This window comes from Crocodylus porosus, unplaced genomic scaffold, assembly GCF_001723895.1.
Source record: "Crocodylus porosus isolate Cpor-Errol unplaced genomic scaffold, CroPor_comp1, whole genome shotgun sequence".
Lineage (NCBI taxonomy): Eukaryota > Metazoa > Chordata > Crocodylia > Crocodylidae > Crocodylus > Crocodylus porosus.
The window spans coordinates 12303246-12319110 of NW_017728912.1; the positions used below are offsets into that span (position 1 = coordinate 12303246).

Below are 15865 nucleotides of genomic sequence, written 5' to 3' on the forward strand. Positions count from 1 at the left end.
GCCGCTCGGGGCTGGGCGGGAGTACGGGGAGCGCGGCGCGGCGCGGCGCGGCGTGGCGCGGAGCGGCCGGCATGGAGCAGGACGCGGTGGAAGCCTGGCTGGACGACCACGGCGGCTTCGCCCGCTCCTACTTCGTCCGGAAGGCCACCAGGTAGGAGCCCGCTGCGCCCGTCCCCCCGCCCTGCGGCGGTGGGGTGGGGGCGGCCGCCGCTGCCGCCAGGGGGCAGGCCCGCGCTGGGAAGTTTCCCTTTGAACTTGAGGGCTGCCTGCTGCACCCCCGCAGTGCTGGGAGCGGCGCGCGGGGCTGGCCATGCTGCCCTTCGGGGACAGGACCAGGTATCTGGCGCGGGCGGGAGAAGGGATGCGCTGGGGCCCGGGAAGAATTGCCCCCCCTCCTCCTTTGCCCCCCGCTCTGCTCCTCAAGCCTCCCCCTTGTACCCCAAGCTGCGGCATGGGCAGCGCGGGGCCAGGGTAAGCCAAGTGGAGCTGGTGCTGGGGGAAAAGCAGCCCTTAGATTGCTCTTCAGCCACTTCGGAAACTGGGGGTCGCCAGGAAGGCTGCGTTCATAGTAACCCTGATGCTGGGCTGGTTTCCCTCCTCCACCAGAGAGGCTTGGTGGGCCTCCTGGACGGCTCCCTTTGGGGAAGGGTGGCTGCAGGCAGAATCCAGTTTGGTGCCATTCCCATGGCTAAGTGAAAGGTCCCTGACTTGGAGAGGAGGTGGCCGGAAAAACACCTCTGGACTGGCAGGGCATGCCCGGCAGCCGGTTGATGCTTTTTACAACAGTGGGAGCACTGCATTGTTTTTCAGGGACGTCCGCCTGACCTGAACGGAGTTTTTCCTCTTTGGAATTTACTTTCTCCATGGCAGGTTGTCCAGGACAGGCAGTTGCTCCTATCTTGTACGGTAGTGGTGGTGGAAGAGGCACCTTTTACAAACCATTTGCTAGTCTGGCTGGTTCTTTTCTTCCTATTACGCTTAATAAAACTGAGCAGTTGGAGAGAAGCAGCGCGTTTTGTTAGCAGTTTGGCATTCTGCATTAAGCCACTGTTTTGGATCCCTGGCTTGAGTGAGAGTGCTACGCTGTTCGTTCCACGTTGTGCGTTGTGTTTGTTTTTTAAAACGTGCACAATTTGTGCTACGGTAATAGTTACCCTGAAAGAAAATGCATGCAGTTTCCACAGCAGGGTTTCCGTTGCTTAACTTTTTACTTGGTCTTCCTTTGACATTTGTTTTTAACCGTTGCTCTAAAAGTCTAACTTTGTACTGCAGTGGTTTGGGTTTATTTCTTTAGGAATATAAGCAGATCTTTAGAACAATAAACCAAAAAAAGAAAGAATTAATCAGGTCAGCCAAAGGACCTTCTCTTTAACATTGCAAATATGAGTACAAATGTGCAAAATGGAATTCAGCTGCACCATTTGTTACAGAGTAATGTGATACTTTGGGGCTGGGAAGGAATACTAAGGTCATGATCCAAAACCTACTGAAGTATCTCTACACTGACTGCAGCCGGCTTTAAATCCGGGTCTAATTTAGCAACCATGTGTCGCAACATAAAAATTGATTATATGTGATGTTCCTCTCCGCGTCATACATTCATCCTGCCAGTCCCCACTCCCTGAGTAGCCTTTTGACTGTGCCCACATGAGTAAGGATTTGCATACATTGTGTCTCAAATAAAAACAGAAAGATTAATTTGGGTGGCTTTATCTGAAAAGATCAGGTTTACAAATGAGAGTAACAGTTCCATACCTTGGTTCTAAATTCTAAGGGATGTTTTTGCCTTGTTCCCTTTTGCATAAATCACTTTGACATGGATGTGTTTCTCTGTGGCTTCAGAAATAAACACACCTCCTGAAAGGCAGGACTTGAAGAGAAAAGATACATGTTTGTTTATTCACAATTGGTTCTACTTAATACAGCTATATTCATAAACCAGAAATGTCATATGCTCCATTTGGAACCTTTGACATTAGATATTCTGGACCCATGTGAGTATGGGCTAAAGGTCCAAGCAGAAAGAAAATGTGAAAGTTGGTTTTATGGCAACAGTTTAAATTTTATTATCGGCCATCATTAAAAGTCAAGGTCTGATCCTGCAGGATGGTATATACCTTTCTGTGGAGGTTTTCAGGAGGAATTCCAAGTCGTGCATCATCAGGCTGCATTATTGTTTTGAGTCCAGGATGATTCAGTGAACTGGTGAATTCTGTGTGTAGGTTTAACTGTGTGTTATGTTTCATTTTCTACCAAATACAGTGAAAGTGTGCAGCCTAGGCCCTGTAGTGTGAATACTTATAGGCAGTTCTAACTTGCATAGACAGTCTAAGTACACATGAATAAAAACTGCTCACCTGAGTAATGCCTTACAGTATCAGGCTGCTTGCTACATTTTATAACTTTGTTTTGTTCTGGGTAGACTAAAGATATGCAAGAAGCATAGAAATAGGTATTCAGTTTGAATTTTATGATTGCTTTGATCAGAGTACAGAGTAATGAGGATACTTCTTCCTAGCAAACTCAATGAAATTATAACAGGGATGAGTTCAGTGTAGGCTACATAAGCTATTTACAGTATTTTTAGGGTATGTACCTCTTAGGCAGTTTGTTCTTAGTTCTCCTCATTAAGTTGCTCCTTTTTTCCCCAGCTTCCTTTGTGGTTGAAAATTTTAGCATTTTATATCTAAATAGAAACAACGTCACAAAAAATGGAGAGAAGGGTTTTTTTTTCCCCAGAGTAAAACTAATTCTTCTAAACTCGTACTGCATCTGAGTTGCTTTTAGATTGTAGCTTGTGTTGACCCCATATTATGGTTGTACCTTTTTTGTAACTGATGTTAAAATTATAATCCTTAATATTGGACTAGGATAGCAGTATAACTTGCAGTCCTTACACCTATAAACTTGTAGTGAATTAGGCCTGAATCTGATTTCTGTAGCCTCTTACTAAAGTTTTACCAAATAAAAAAAAGGTAAATAAAAAAAAATACAAGTGACTTTTATATTTGATAAAACCTTTATCCAGTTGTCATATCAAATTCTACATTAAACTTAAATCCCAGTTGGAGATGCCAGACTACACTATTCCTGGTTTTTCTTATTGTCCCTCTTTAAAAAAAAACAACACTAAAAGAAATTCCTGTACTTCTTTTTATGTCCTTTGCAATGAACTACAGGTACTGTTGAAAGGAAAAAATCTGCTCTTGGTTGCCGGCAGTTTTAGGGCTGGCTTCCTAAATGCATGGCGTAATAGATGAAAATCATTAAACTAAGCTTTGTGTTTTTCTTAAAAGTATTTGCTATAAATACTTCTTGGCTTGTTAAGTATAGTTGGAAAACGTTTACAAGTGATTTGCTTCATTGCCGAAGATTCTGGGGGTGACATTCACCAGAAAAAGACACCCTGGTTCGAATCCAGTGATTGCATGGTTTGAATATAGCAGTGATATTTGTTCTTTTGCAAAAGGGCAGGTACAATTTATTTCCCTTTTTATTGGCTCCAAGTAGTCCGTTTGGGGTATACCAGCTGTGATACTAGGTTTCTCAGTTAAGTGGCCTTCAGGTTTACATGTTTAGAGGGATACACAGCAAGCTCTTTCATCCCGGGCCATCCATTTGGTGTTTAGCTTTTAAGCTTATGCTTATTAAGTATATTTTTTGTGTTCTCTCATGGTTTTGTGTTGTAATACGTTTGCTTAATTTGTTTCCACTTAAGAAAAAGATTGTGCGTTTTTGAACAAATGGAAAGAAGTTCAGGCTAATGCATATATTCTGAACTATTAAAAATGCTGTACTGAAAGTTTTTTTAGGAGAGTTATTTTCGAATAGCCAAATTAGAAACATATTTTCAAATCTCTAAAAATATTAATCTTAAAAATATGTAACATTTTTACTTTAATGAGCCAAATCCATCCCTGGTGTAGCCTGTGACTTAAATGAAGTTATGTTATGCTGACTTCACTGTGTTTTCTCCCATTTGCACCTTTGCTTCATGTTATATGCATGTATAGAGCTTTGCTAGAGGGAGAAGTGCAGGTAGGAGAAATGCATGATAGGGCTTCTTAGGAAGGATTTTGAAATGTGGTTTTATTTATTTATTTATTTTGTAAAGCCAATTACCTTAAAAACCTTTTCCTCACTTGTAAGTAGTTTCCACTTCCTTTAGCCCTTTTCAGGAAGCTCACATCCCTGAAGAGATGTCTACAGTGTGTATTAACATCATTCTAGTATACCTTTTTAAGGCACCAATCCAGCAAATGCTGGATGCATGAAGAAATTTTACTCATGTGAATAATTTACACTGTGCCTGAATATTTTCAGACTATGCACGCAAATAAATGTAGGCAGGTTGCAGAAAAGGGTAGTTTTGGGAGCAGGGTTTAAAGAAGAAAGACAATGTACTAATACACCTTGAAAAAACTATCACTTATTCAGGAAAGTTTGGAGTCTTTAAAGCAACAATTTGTACTTTTATTCTCAGCTGACCACAATCTGGCTTCCTCTATCACACAGAACTGTCGGTAGGAGTTCTGCACAGGAATCAAGTGTAGACTAGTTTCCAATTAGTACAGAGCTGCCACATGAGAGAGTGCTTTTGCTGCCTGTTGTACACCTCAGATGTTAAAGAAACACTAAGGCATGCCCAATGTTAATTGAAATGCATTTTGCAGTCCTTGGAGGACCTGGAAGGAAAAAAAAAAAAAGTGTGTGGTTGTGGGGTAGGTGGGAATTGTTATAACAGTTCCTTCTCTCTCTATCTTCAGAGTAATTTACAGCTAGTGCCATTGCAGTATTTATAATACCAGCAGGCATTAGAAAGCCCAATCTTGCTCCCATTGCAGTTAATACCACAACTTCCTAAGACTTAAGAGAGCAATGCCCGTAGATTATTTTTCTTAATAAAAATGAGGGTAGAGGAAATGTAAGTCTGTAGGCAGCTCTCTTTTTAGGTTGGTTTTTATTTTGGAATTTTATTTGCAAGCGGTGTACAAAATCAGAGCATAACTCTTATGATGTTAGAAAAAACATGAGGGGGAGGCAGTTCACTACATTTATAGATGGGGAGGTATGATGGATAATTAGATATTCCCTGTAGTGCTAAAAAAATTTTCAATGGATATACACCTATAAAAATGTGGAAATTTTGGTTATCAGCTTCTATTGAAGAATCCTCCTGAATTTTTCACTTGTACAGAGAGCTAACAGAAGAGTTGTGCATCACTTAAATTCCGCTTTAGTTCTACTTTGAAGGCTGGCCTTCTGTACAAGAGCTGAATTCAGCCTGTGTATTCGATGTGTCTTAACTTAAAATGTGCATGTTTAAATGTTCATGGTATATTCTTATGCACATTTGAATGTTTAAAGGTGAATTGTGTGGAGGATGTAGGATCCAGGTCAAGCACTGTAAACAATAGAGATTTATACAATACGTTTCCTGAGTCGGCCTCCGGCTGCGCAATTTATTTTCATTTTGAACTTTAAATTAAGGGAAAACTATTTTGCCTATGTCATAGACAAATACAATTACCAAAATTACACAATACAGGTCTCCCTCCTCTGTACTGGCAAAGAAGATGTAAGTAAATTTACATGGACTACTTTATGTGATTTATATGAATTGCTCGAAAATAGCATTAGATGCAAAAGACTATTTACAAAATGCCAGAAAAGAAACCTTATTCAAATAGCTCTTGTGAATAATTCAATGGTGGTAATTTCACATTGGGTCTGGCACTGGGTATATAGCCACAAAATATATTTGCTTAGTAAAATATATATGTATATATATTCCCATTTATTTATGCATCAAGAGTGGACTCATCCCAGTGCAGAGGGCTAGCCCAAAGCCTCTGCACCACTTAAAACGCACTTAGGCCCTATATTGGGAGCTTAAGTAGGATCTAAGTGGTATATAGGCCTTGTGCTGGCTGGCTGTGGAAGGCTGAATTTCATTTTTAATATTTCCTTATTAACTTCAATAAGAGAACAATTGAGTCCTCAGTTTTTCTGACAAGAAGCAAGCAGAAAAAAAAAGGCCATGTTTGATTATTTGAGACCTTGACTTTTGTATCCTTGTGGCTTTGTTATGCCTTTCTTTGGGTTGTGAACTCCTTTCTAGGAATGCATAATTGTTCTTGTAAAAATTTGAGCCTGTAGTTTAATTATGAAAGATAACTTGCAAATAGTCAGGAATAGTAAGTTAACATCAGGACACTCAGTTTTCTTGGTATTTTCAGCTTGGCCAAGAAATCAAACAATATGATATATTTGGGGAAGGCAGAGGGGGGTGGGGGGGGCAACCCAGCATTAGACAAGATTTAATTTTTTTAAATTTATGTAATACCAGAAAGCCATTTATTTCACCTCTTTCATTAATACTATCACTGCATTGAGAGCCAAAGAGCTCTATTTAGCTTTGGATTAATACCTGTATAATACCCACACACACAGGTTGTGTATGGTAAAGGGTGTGCTTTTGGTGGTTGTGTATCGTTGGGGGGGAATATTACCCCTGATTTGGCCAGGTGCTCTGCATATTGAAACCTGGGGCCTGTATTTGGGCAAAATATTTAAAATCTTCTGGCCTCATTGGGGCAAAAAGGAAGAGTGGGGGGAATGGGGGAAGAGGGGGGAAATAAGGGTCTCAGACTCCGAGACAGACTTTCTCACCCTGTACCTGAGGCTTTGCTTCTACGTATCTTTCACTTACCTCTCCAGTGAAGAGGTGGGGGAGACACCTCCCCCACCCCTCATGGGCAGCAGTTTTTCTGGCTCCTAATTCAGCTGTGCAGATCTGAGCTACCCCAGGAGAAAAAAGAAAAACCTTTGTGAGCTGTTTTTATATATCTGGTGTGACATCACCCAAGCCGTGTCCAATTAGGAAGTGCCATGCTCCAGCCTCTCTCTTACTCAGTCCACCTGGAGAATCTGCTTCCTCTGGCCCAATGAGAACAGCTCAACAAAGGTTTTTCCTTCTTTCTCTTGGGGATGTTCAGGCCTGCACAGCTGAATTGGGAACGAGAAAAACTGCTCCCCATGCTAGGGCGGTCTCCCCACCTCTTCACTGGAGAGGCAAGTGAAAGCTCTGTAAAGTGAAAGCCTTAGGTATAGGGAGAGAAAGTCTGTCTCAGAGTCTGAGACCCCTATTTCCTTGCTCTTCACCCCCCCCCCCCATTTTTTTTTGAGTGGGATACCACCATGGGGGTATTAATGCCTGGAGCAGACTGACTAGGAATGGGGTCCTGGCAGTTACTGGCCACATGGACCTGGCCCCACTGTTTTGTAATTGTAGTGCCTCAGCACAGTGGTATAGCTGAGACTGGATGTCCAGGCTGCATCCATGGGCTTTTGCCCTATTTTTCTGTTTCACAGCTAGTGCATTTCAGTCTAGCTATGTGGCTGAACCCCAGCCATATGTTTGGCTGGCAGATTTGGACCTGGCACGTTTGAGTCAAGATGAGACCTGGTACTTTTTGTTGTTGATCCAGGCCTCTCGGCCTCTTGAAGGCTCAGATCAAGTGTAGGCTTGGCTGGCTTTTGCTGCCCAGTTCAGGCCCAAGCCAAGATAGGCCTGACCTTACCTCTGAGTTGTTGTATAGTTTTCTGCCCAGCAGAGTTGGGATTGGGACTAGGGATTTTGGGGTGAGGTGTGCTGACGAAAGCAGCAATTAACTCCTCAAAGCCACCATGTGGAAATGGAGGTCAGCACTCTACCACTTCTCCAGGAGCAATGGTGCTGGTAGCAATGCAAAAGGACCCATACTTTTGAGCATCTCCCCGTGGCACAGTGAACCCAAGGAACAGCTCATAAGATTCTGGTGTGGGTCCCCCTCTCCAGCCCATTACTGAAGGGCAGGTGTAGGGCTGAAGGCCCCCAGAACTACCCTTTGGGGAGCCTCAAGTCTCAGACTGTCTGGGCCAAGATGAAGTCTCCCCAAGAGGGTGCCACCTTTGTAGTTAATAGTGTTAATAGTGTTTTAAAATTCTGTTTAGGGTTTTCTTTTGGGGTTTTTTGTTTTTAGTTTCTGTAATGTATTTGGGGTTTTGTATTTACAAGCAGGGGGTTTTGTTTATATGGGATACCCCAGCAAATTTAGTGTTCCCATATTTCTGGGTGGGGGCTTGAGCCACAAGTATAATTTATGGGGTGCCCTGAAATGTGAACCCAACCCTTCTTGCTGCTGGTTGGTGCTGGCAGAAGGGTGACACCTGTTTACTTGAAACATGAGTTCTCTCATTGAAGTCAACTAGTTACTAGACTGCTTGCATGTCTAAAGTTATGTAAGTGTTTAGGTTTGCTAAATTGTGCCCATAAATGGATACTGTCTTTAAAATCATCATTCTTATGTCTTTAGAAAAGCTTGTGTCTATTGCTGTTACAATTACTTTCGGTTTCAATTCTAACTCAAAAGGATTAAATAAAAAAATAGTTTTCTTATTCTGCTTTGTTCATCGTTTTCTCTGTTTTCCTTATATAGTCATGCAGTTTCCCCTATTTATTTACACCAGTGGTTCTTACCTTTTTAGACTCTGTTTAGAAAAATAATAGAGCAGCTCTTCTCTTGCAGAGGACTCAGAAATACCACAACAGGTCAGAATATTTTTAACAGTATGTATTGGTATTTGAAGTCCCTAGGTTTATCATGGGAATCATGCAACAGTGCTAACATTTGCATGGCACCCCGTGGTACCCTTGAAAGGTTCTCAAGGCAGCCTTGCTGAGAATCGTTTATTTACCAATTTCACAAAGCAAGAGAAAAAAGATTTTTTTTTAAATATCTGAATTTGTAATTGTGAAAGTCACAAGCATTGGGAAGAGAATTCAGGGGCAAACTTAGTACCAAAACAGCTTTAAATGCTTCTTCTACATTTACTTTTCAAGTTGATGTGGAGCTTTCAAATGATTTCCACATCTGAGATGAAGGAACTGGAAAGTAATTTGTTGACATCTAGTGGTTATTCTGAGAAAAGAAAATTGAGAAATTGATTATTAGACTCCTCTTCAGAGACTACTGACATCAAAAACAGCAGAATAAGGCCCTAAGAATTCATGCAGCTAAGTATTAGCAGTCTGTGCCAGATGACTTCAGACTGAATGTCTCTCATCATGTTTATCATCAGTTAGCTAGATTCAGCAAAACATGCCATAGTGCTGTTGCTGAAAAGTGTGTGTTTAAACTTCAGGTGATCTGTATATCAAATACGTTCAAGTAACAGACAAAATGTATTGGGATTAATTTTGTTTTGTTTTAAATTTATCTATTATTCATGGGCTCTTTGGCACTGTAATTATTATTATGGGTCTTTGATATGCCCGGGGCCAAGTGTATTTTAATAATAATATTTTTTGTCCTGCTTTATCACCTTTCATCTGAGACTCTCAAAGTGCCTCTCAAATGTTAAGGGTTGTATTGCAAATGTCGTACAAGTGTGAAATCTTGGCTTGTGTCAGTGAGGCAATCACAATTGGCCATAACTCATTAAATGTCACTTTATTTTTCTGTGGTGGGTAACTACAATATACATCTATTTTATGGATGAACAAGATGAAATGGAGAGGATGAGGGATGACTTACCTAAGACACAGGCACTGCCTGGCCAGACAGACGCGGTGGGGAAGCTTGCACATGCTGCCAGCATCCACCACCCCATGCTGCCACCACTCTGCATCTGGTCACACATGCGACACCCCCTCCTCCCCCCCCGCATTCAGCCATGTGCCAGCCCCTCCCCCCACCCCCACTCTGTGTCCGGTTGCCGGGGGTACACTTATTTAAAAAAGGTTGAAAACTCCTGATCTAAGATATCACACTGAAGTAATGGCAGAACAGCAGACAATGGGAGGGTGGTTTGGTGTATTGGCCACTCTTCTGGGAACTGAGAGACCTTTTTTTTTTCCCCAGCTCTGCCACTGACCTGCTGTTTGACATTGTTCAAGTCACTTTTCTTTCTGCCTCTGTTTCTTTCCCATCCTTTTTTTGTCCTTCCCTATTTACATTTTAACCTTGTTGCTGTAGCACCTAATCCAGTGGAGCCCTGATCACAGCTGAGGATTCTGGGTTCTACTACAATTCAAATTAAAAAAAAAATGAATAGGATATATGTAGTTGTGCTTATGATTATGGAGAGACACATACAGGGACAGATCCAAAGGTGCTTCACGGTAATGGAAGGAACCCCTTTCCAGCCCTCCCCTTGCCTTTCAGTTAGTGCCATAGGAGCAGCAGCTATGGACTTTTTTAAGCCTCCCAAAGAATTAAGAATTCCCTCCTTCCTTTTCCATCCATAGCATGTCCTATCCTCTGTCATTTCCCTGCTCTCCCACCTACCAGTGCTGCTGTCCCTGCTGATCCAGGGACAGAAGGGGTCCATAGCTACTCCTGTCCTTTTCCAGGTAGGCTTCTGGTAAGTCAGACTTAGCTGGGGACAGCAACAGTGGTGGATTGACTCTTCTCTGCTTGTTTCCCCTGGGTGTTTCCTGCCAGTCTGGGTGAAGACTCATGGGAAAGGAACCCACCCACTGCCACCTCTGCTGTCCCTGGCCAATTCTGGCTCTCCATGAAACCTAGCTGGAGTAGGGCAGGAGTAGCTTTGTAGTCTACCCCTCACCCCAGGACACCTGGGGACAATGGAGGGGAGGGGACATATCACTGAGAACAAAGGGGAAAAAAGGGAGGATCCAGAACAAGGAGGGAAGATTCTTACCTGGTTGGGCGATTTAAAGTCCCCAGCTGCTGCTTGCACTGGGGGGTATGCCTACCCAGCGGTAGTGGGGGAGCTGGGAGCCGGGAGTGCAGACACTCCTCCAGTGTCACTGGATGCTCCCGCACCTCCCTTTACAAAATCTGCATCCACCTATAGACGCATACAAAAACATTTCCTTTAAATATTTTTGTTCTCCATGTTAAAAAAAATAACATCTTACATTCCCCTGTAGTAAAAAAATAGCCTTTCCCACTTCTTCCTCTGTTGTCTCATGCCACATGGCAAATGTAGTAGCCACTATTCTCACTGTGTCCTGACCTTCACCACTTGAATGAGAGGGAGGATGGAATGCGACTAAATGCAAATGACAGTAACGTGGTTATCCTTGACAGTAGGGAAATTAATCTGTAGTTCTGTATGTAAAGCCAAAATCCCAAATTTAAAATATGAGCACAGACCTTTCCATCACTTTTCATCCATCCATTACCGAACAGCTACACATTTCCTTGTATTTTAGTTGTACAGGTGCTCACTTATTAGGTAGTTTGCAAAACTTCTGTTGATTTCTTCTGTGAGCTGATTAGGTACAGTATAAAGCATCCATATGGGATAAACGAAGATAATCTGAGACGTCTGCATTTCAGATTTTTACAAAAAAAGAAGTTTAAAGCATGTTTATTGTGTAGGTGATTAGAAGGAGGAATGGCAGGGATACTATATGTGCTTGTCAGCAATGGAAGATACACTACGTTTGGCAGAGGGGTGGTCAGGAGCTGGTATTACTGTGTTAAGTCCAGCTCTTTTCAGGAAAACAACTAATAAAGCTGGGGGTAATATGGGTGTACTCCACTTTGAAGCACACCAGATATGTGTATATTCTGCTTAATGGCATAATTAAATGTAAGTTTCTGATTGTTGCATATTGATTATATTAAAGACTTGTTATCTATATGTCAGTTAAATACATACATTTTTTGATGTATGAAGAATCTTTCAGGGTTACCTTTTCTCATTAGGAATTCTGGGCAAAGTTCTGGATGCCCCAGGACAGGCTCATGGGAAACAGAGTAACATAAGGCAGCACATAAGGAATGAATGTGTATTATCATAATAGCTCACCAAGCAATGCCTGAAGGGTTGTGCTGGGGTAAAAGAATTGTATGGGTTTGAAAGGGGATCAGATCCTAATTGATTTGTAGGTCACCTCGCCTTAGGCATTTTGGCATTTAAAGTGTAGGCACCTTTCCTAGGACACTGATTTAGACTGAGAGTTCATTGTCTACCTTTTGGTACAATGAATGGGGAAACTTGGTGCCTCACAATCCAGAATACCTTAGGTGCTTAGGGCAGAGAGGAGCCTACAAGCAGTCAATAAATAACAAGACTCTGCAGACCCCTGCTTTTGTGTCTGATCTTGGACATCTGATTCAATGCTGCAAGGATATGCCTCCCTACATGCCTGCATCAGATCCAAATCACTTGGAGGGGAGATGCCTAGCTAAACCAGAATGACTTAACAGCAGCACTGAGTTAAGTCTAAAACACAGTATCCCTGCTCACTCTTGAGAGTATGGGCAGTGGCCCAGGTCTAGGTACCTTGGAATTTTTCAGGCCTGAGCAATTCTGGAATCATTCTTCATGACATGAGGGATGTCTGCACCATGGGAACAGCCTGCCCACACTGGGACAGTTCCAAGTACCCACTGTCCACATGCTCCTGCTTGTATAGTCCAGACTTGGAAATGGTGTCGCAGGGCCACAGCAGGGTCTTCCCTAGCTACCCCTTTGAAGCATGCCACAGTTTGAGGCAGCAGAAGGGTGGCAGGAGAAGGATGATCTCTCAGTAACTGTCATATTTCCAGTTTCAGGTGTCAGCAGGTGCAGATGAACAGGTTGGGTTGGGAGTGCCCTGGCTGGCGCACAGTGCCAGTACGATGTAGACATGAGCTTAGTATAAATTCTGCCTGAATCCTATGTAGGGAGACGCCTGAGTGGTAGATTACAACCTGGTTTCCAGGGAATGTGCTTTCTTGCAACACACCTGGATGCCAGTGTTTGCTTCTGCCTACTGCACTCCTGATCTCTGCACTCACATCTGCAGCAAGGCCCTCTTTAAGGGCCTTTGCTCACTGGAGACTGCTTGTGTGAATGTGGAGCATTTCCAGAATCTAACTCTTAATTTGAATCAACTTGAATTTTCCATTTTCCATTAATTTCACTTGCTTGCTGGTACAGATAGACTACTTGTATTATTGTCTGCTGAGTAAATAATTGTTTCTAAAAGTGTTGTCTTTGTCATGCTTGGCTAAATGAAAATGTACCAAAAAAGGAAACATAAGTCATTCCTCTGATTTTTTTTAATTGTTTTTTAATTAAATGGGCTAAACAGATAATGTTTTGCATTTCCTTCAACATAAAACACAAGTCCTTCCACCCATGCATACAGTTGTGTGAGAGAAAGGAGCTAAATGATTTCCTTATAAAAAGAGTTATTCAGAAAAAATCAGTAAACTTGTTCTCATTCCAGTTAAATTTAAACAGTTTTACTGTTACTTTTATTCTGGCAATGCCTAAACAATTTAAAGTTTAAGAAAGTATTTCAGGAGGGTTTCAGTAGCTGAAGATTCTTTTCCCTCAATCTGCATGATCCTTAAAATCACGGGCATTGTTGGCAGGTTACTGGACCATTGTCAAAGTAACATTAAAAGGAAAAAGAATATGCTACTCTTAATTATACATTCTGTTACTTTCTTGGAGAATTTCACAAGAGTTTTGTTCAGATTCTAGGGGCTTTACAAACATTAGTACTCTAAAACTTCCAATGAGTAGTCAGTCCAAGCAAAATGAGAGTACCTGAGAGAAGGCCTGCAGGGTTGAGCTCCATATTTCAGGCATGCCTTGAAAGTAGGTGAATGGAATGGATTCGTCCTTCACAGGCAGTGATGACCTCATCCAGCAGGGGAAGGGGGAGAAGAATAGAGAAAAGAAATGGGAAAGAAAAAGGGAAGGAGAAAAGAGAAAAAGAGATGGAAGAAAAAGGAGAAAAACGGGAAATGGAAGAGAACGAAGGAGGGTCATGTGAGTACATAGGTGACTTATAAGTTTTGAACAATATTTGTTTTGAACAATCTGCTGCAGCAGGGGCAGGAGAGCAATGAGGACTAGATATGGGAGGTTTTCGTTTTCCTGGCCACGTATTTCTTCATTGCTTCTGCCATGCATTACTGTTTAAAGGCCAAGCATGGGATGGTGTCATCAGGAAGCACGGGATCAGAAGCTGCAATAGGAATGGTCTTCTCCTGCTTAGACTATGTGCTGAGCACAAGCTTTTGGTTACTAATACTGTCTTCCATTTCCCAACTGGAAGAAGACATAGTGCATGCACCCTCACTCCAAGCATTGGCATCTTGTCAGCTATGCCATTGTCCGAAGGAGGAACAGATATGATGTCCTTGTAACCAAAGCAATGTGTGGTGCTCAATGTGGGACTGATTATCATTAAAGATCATGATTCAAACCAGACGGCATCTGAATGGATGCAGTGAACCAAAGTGCCTCAAAACTGTAGTGCTGATAAATGACAGCGCTAGGCTGTGTTTTGCAAACCATCTGAAAGATCAGTTTCACACTATACTGCTCCATTCTGACTCCATTGAAGTCAACTGGAAGCGGCTCTGTGAAGCTATACACTCTGCAGCCCTTGAGACCTTGGGAGCAAGTGTCCACAGACACCAAGACTGGTTTGATGAAAATGGTGAGGAGATGCGATGTCTCCACAGAGCCTACCTCTATGATAAGTCCGCGTCAGCACAGCACACCTACAGCTCGATATGGAAAACTATTCAACACAAGCTGCGATGAATGCAGGACACATGGTTGAGGAACAAAGCAGATGAGATCCAGTACTATGCTGACCGAAACAATGCAAAGAAGTTCTTCAATGCCATAAAGGCTGGCTACAGTCTGCCCGTTCTCAGATCCTCCCCTCTGCTGTTTGCTGATGGGACCACGCTGTTAACTGGCAAAGCCCAGATCCTCCAGAGATGCGCTGAACACTTCAGTGCTGTCATCGATCAGACCTCCTCTGTCAACATGGATGCTATACACAGGCTGCCTCAAATCACCGCCAACACCTCACTTAAAGCTCCACCTACAATCACAGAAGTCCAAAAGGCTATACAACAAATGTCTAGTGGCAAAGCTCGTGGAGCTGACGTGATTCCAGCAGAGGTCTACAAATCAGGTGGTCATGGCCTTATAGGGAAACTAACCAAGATCTTCTGCAGTAGGTGGTCACAGGAGGTACTCTCCCAAGAATTCAAGGATGCCTCCATCGTCCATTGTACAAGAGGAAGGGAAATCGCCAACTCTGTGACAACCACAGGGGCATCTCCCTCCTCTCAACTGCCGGAGAGAGACTTCTGAGAGTCCTCCTCATCTGGTTGACCAACCATCTAAATGACCTACTGCCTGAGAGTCAATGCAGCTTCAGAAAAGGATGTGGAACCACTGACATGGTGTTTGCAGTCTGGCAGCTTCAAGAAAATTGCCAGGAACAGAACATTGACCTTCTCCTCACATTCGTTGATCTAACCAAAACCTTTGACACCGTGAACGCCTCAGGGAAGCTGGATACCTTCAAGTCAGCCGGCCCTGACAGTCTACACCCCAGGGTACTCAAGGAGCTGATGAGCATCATAGCCCAGCCTCTGGCATGGATCTTTGAAAACTCCTGGCGCTCTGGTGTAGTGCCCAAACACTGGAAGAAGGCCAGTGTGGTGCCTATCTTCAAGAAAGGGAGGAAAGTGGATCTGGCTAACTATAGGCCCATCAGCCTGACTTCTATCCTGGGGAAGATCTTAGAAAAGTTTATTAAAGAGGCCATCCTTAATGGACTACCTGATGCCAACATCCTAAGGGACAGCCAGCATGGGTTTGTTGCGGGTAGGTCTTGCTTGACCAATCTTATTTCCTTCTACGACCAGGTGACCTATCACCTGGACAAGGGCGAAGAAATTGATATCATATATCTTGACTTCAAAAAAGCCTTCGATCTGATATCCCATGATCACCTCTTGGCAAAACTGGCCAATTGTGGCCTTGGGTCCACCACGATCCACTGACTGGAAAATTGGCTGCGTGGTCGGACCCAGAGGGT

The 15865-nt window shown here is 42.9% G+C and overlaps 1 protein-coding gene across 4 annotated transcripts in view; it reads left to right on the forward strand.

Moving 5' to 3' along the window:
• Positions 1-32: 32 nt before the first annotated feature.
• PDE5A (phosphodiesterase 5A) overlaps positions 33-15865 on the forward strand; it is a 97707-nt gene continuing 81874 nt past the window's right edge. For 2 of the 4 annotated variants that reach the window (XM_019534037.1, XM_019534038.1), the window contains exon 1: positions 33-151. In XM_019534037.1, coding sequence (XP_019389582.1) covers positions 72-151 — 80 coding nt within the window. In that variant the 5' untranslated portion in view covers positions 33-71. Of the gene's footprint in view, positions 152-270; positions 337-7686; positions 7692-15865 lie in introns of those variants that run through there. The other 2 variants (XM_019534039.1, XM_019534040.1) reach the window with 2 other exon arrangements.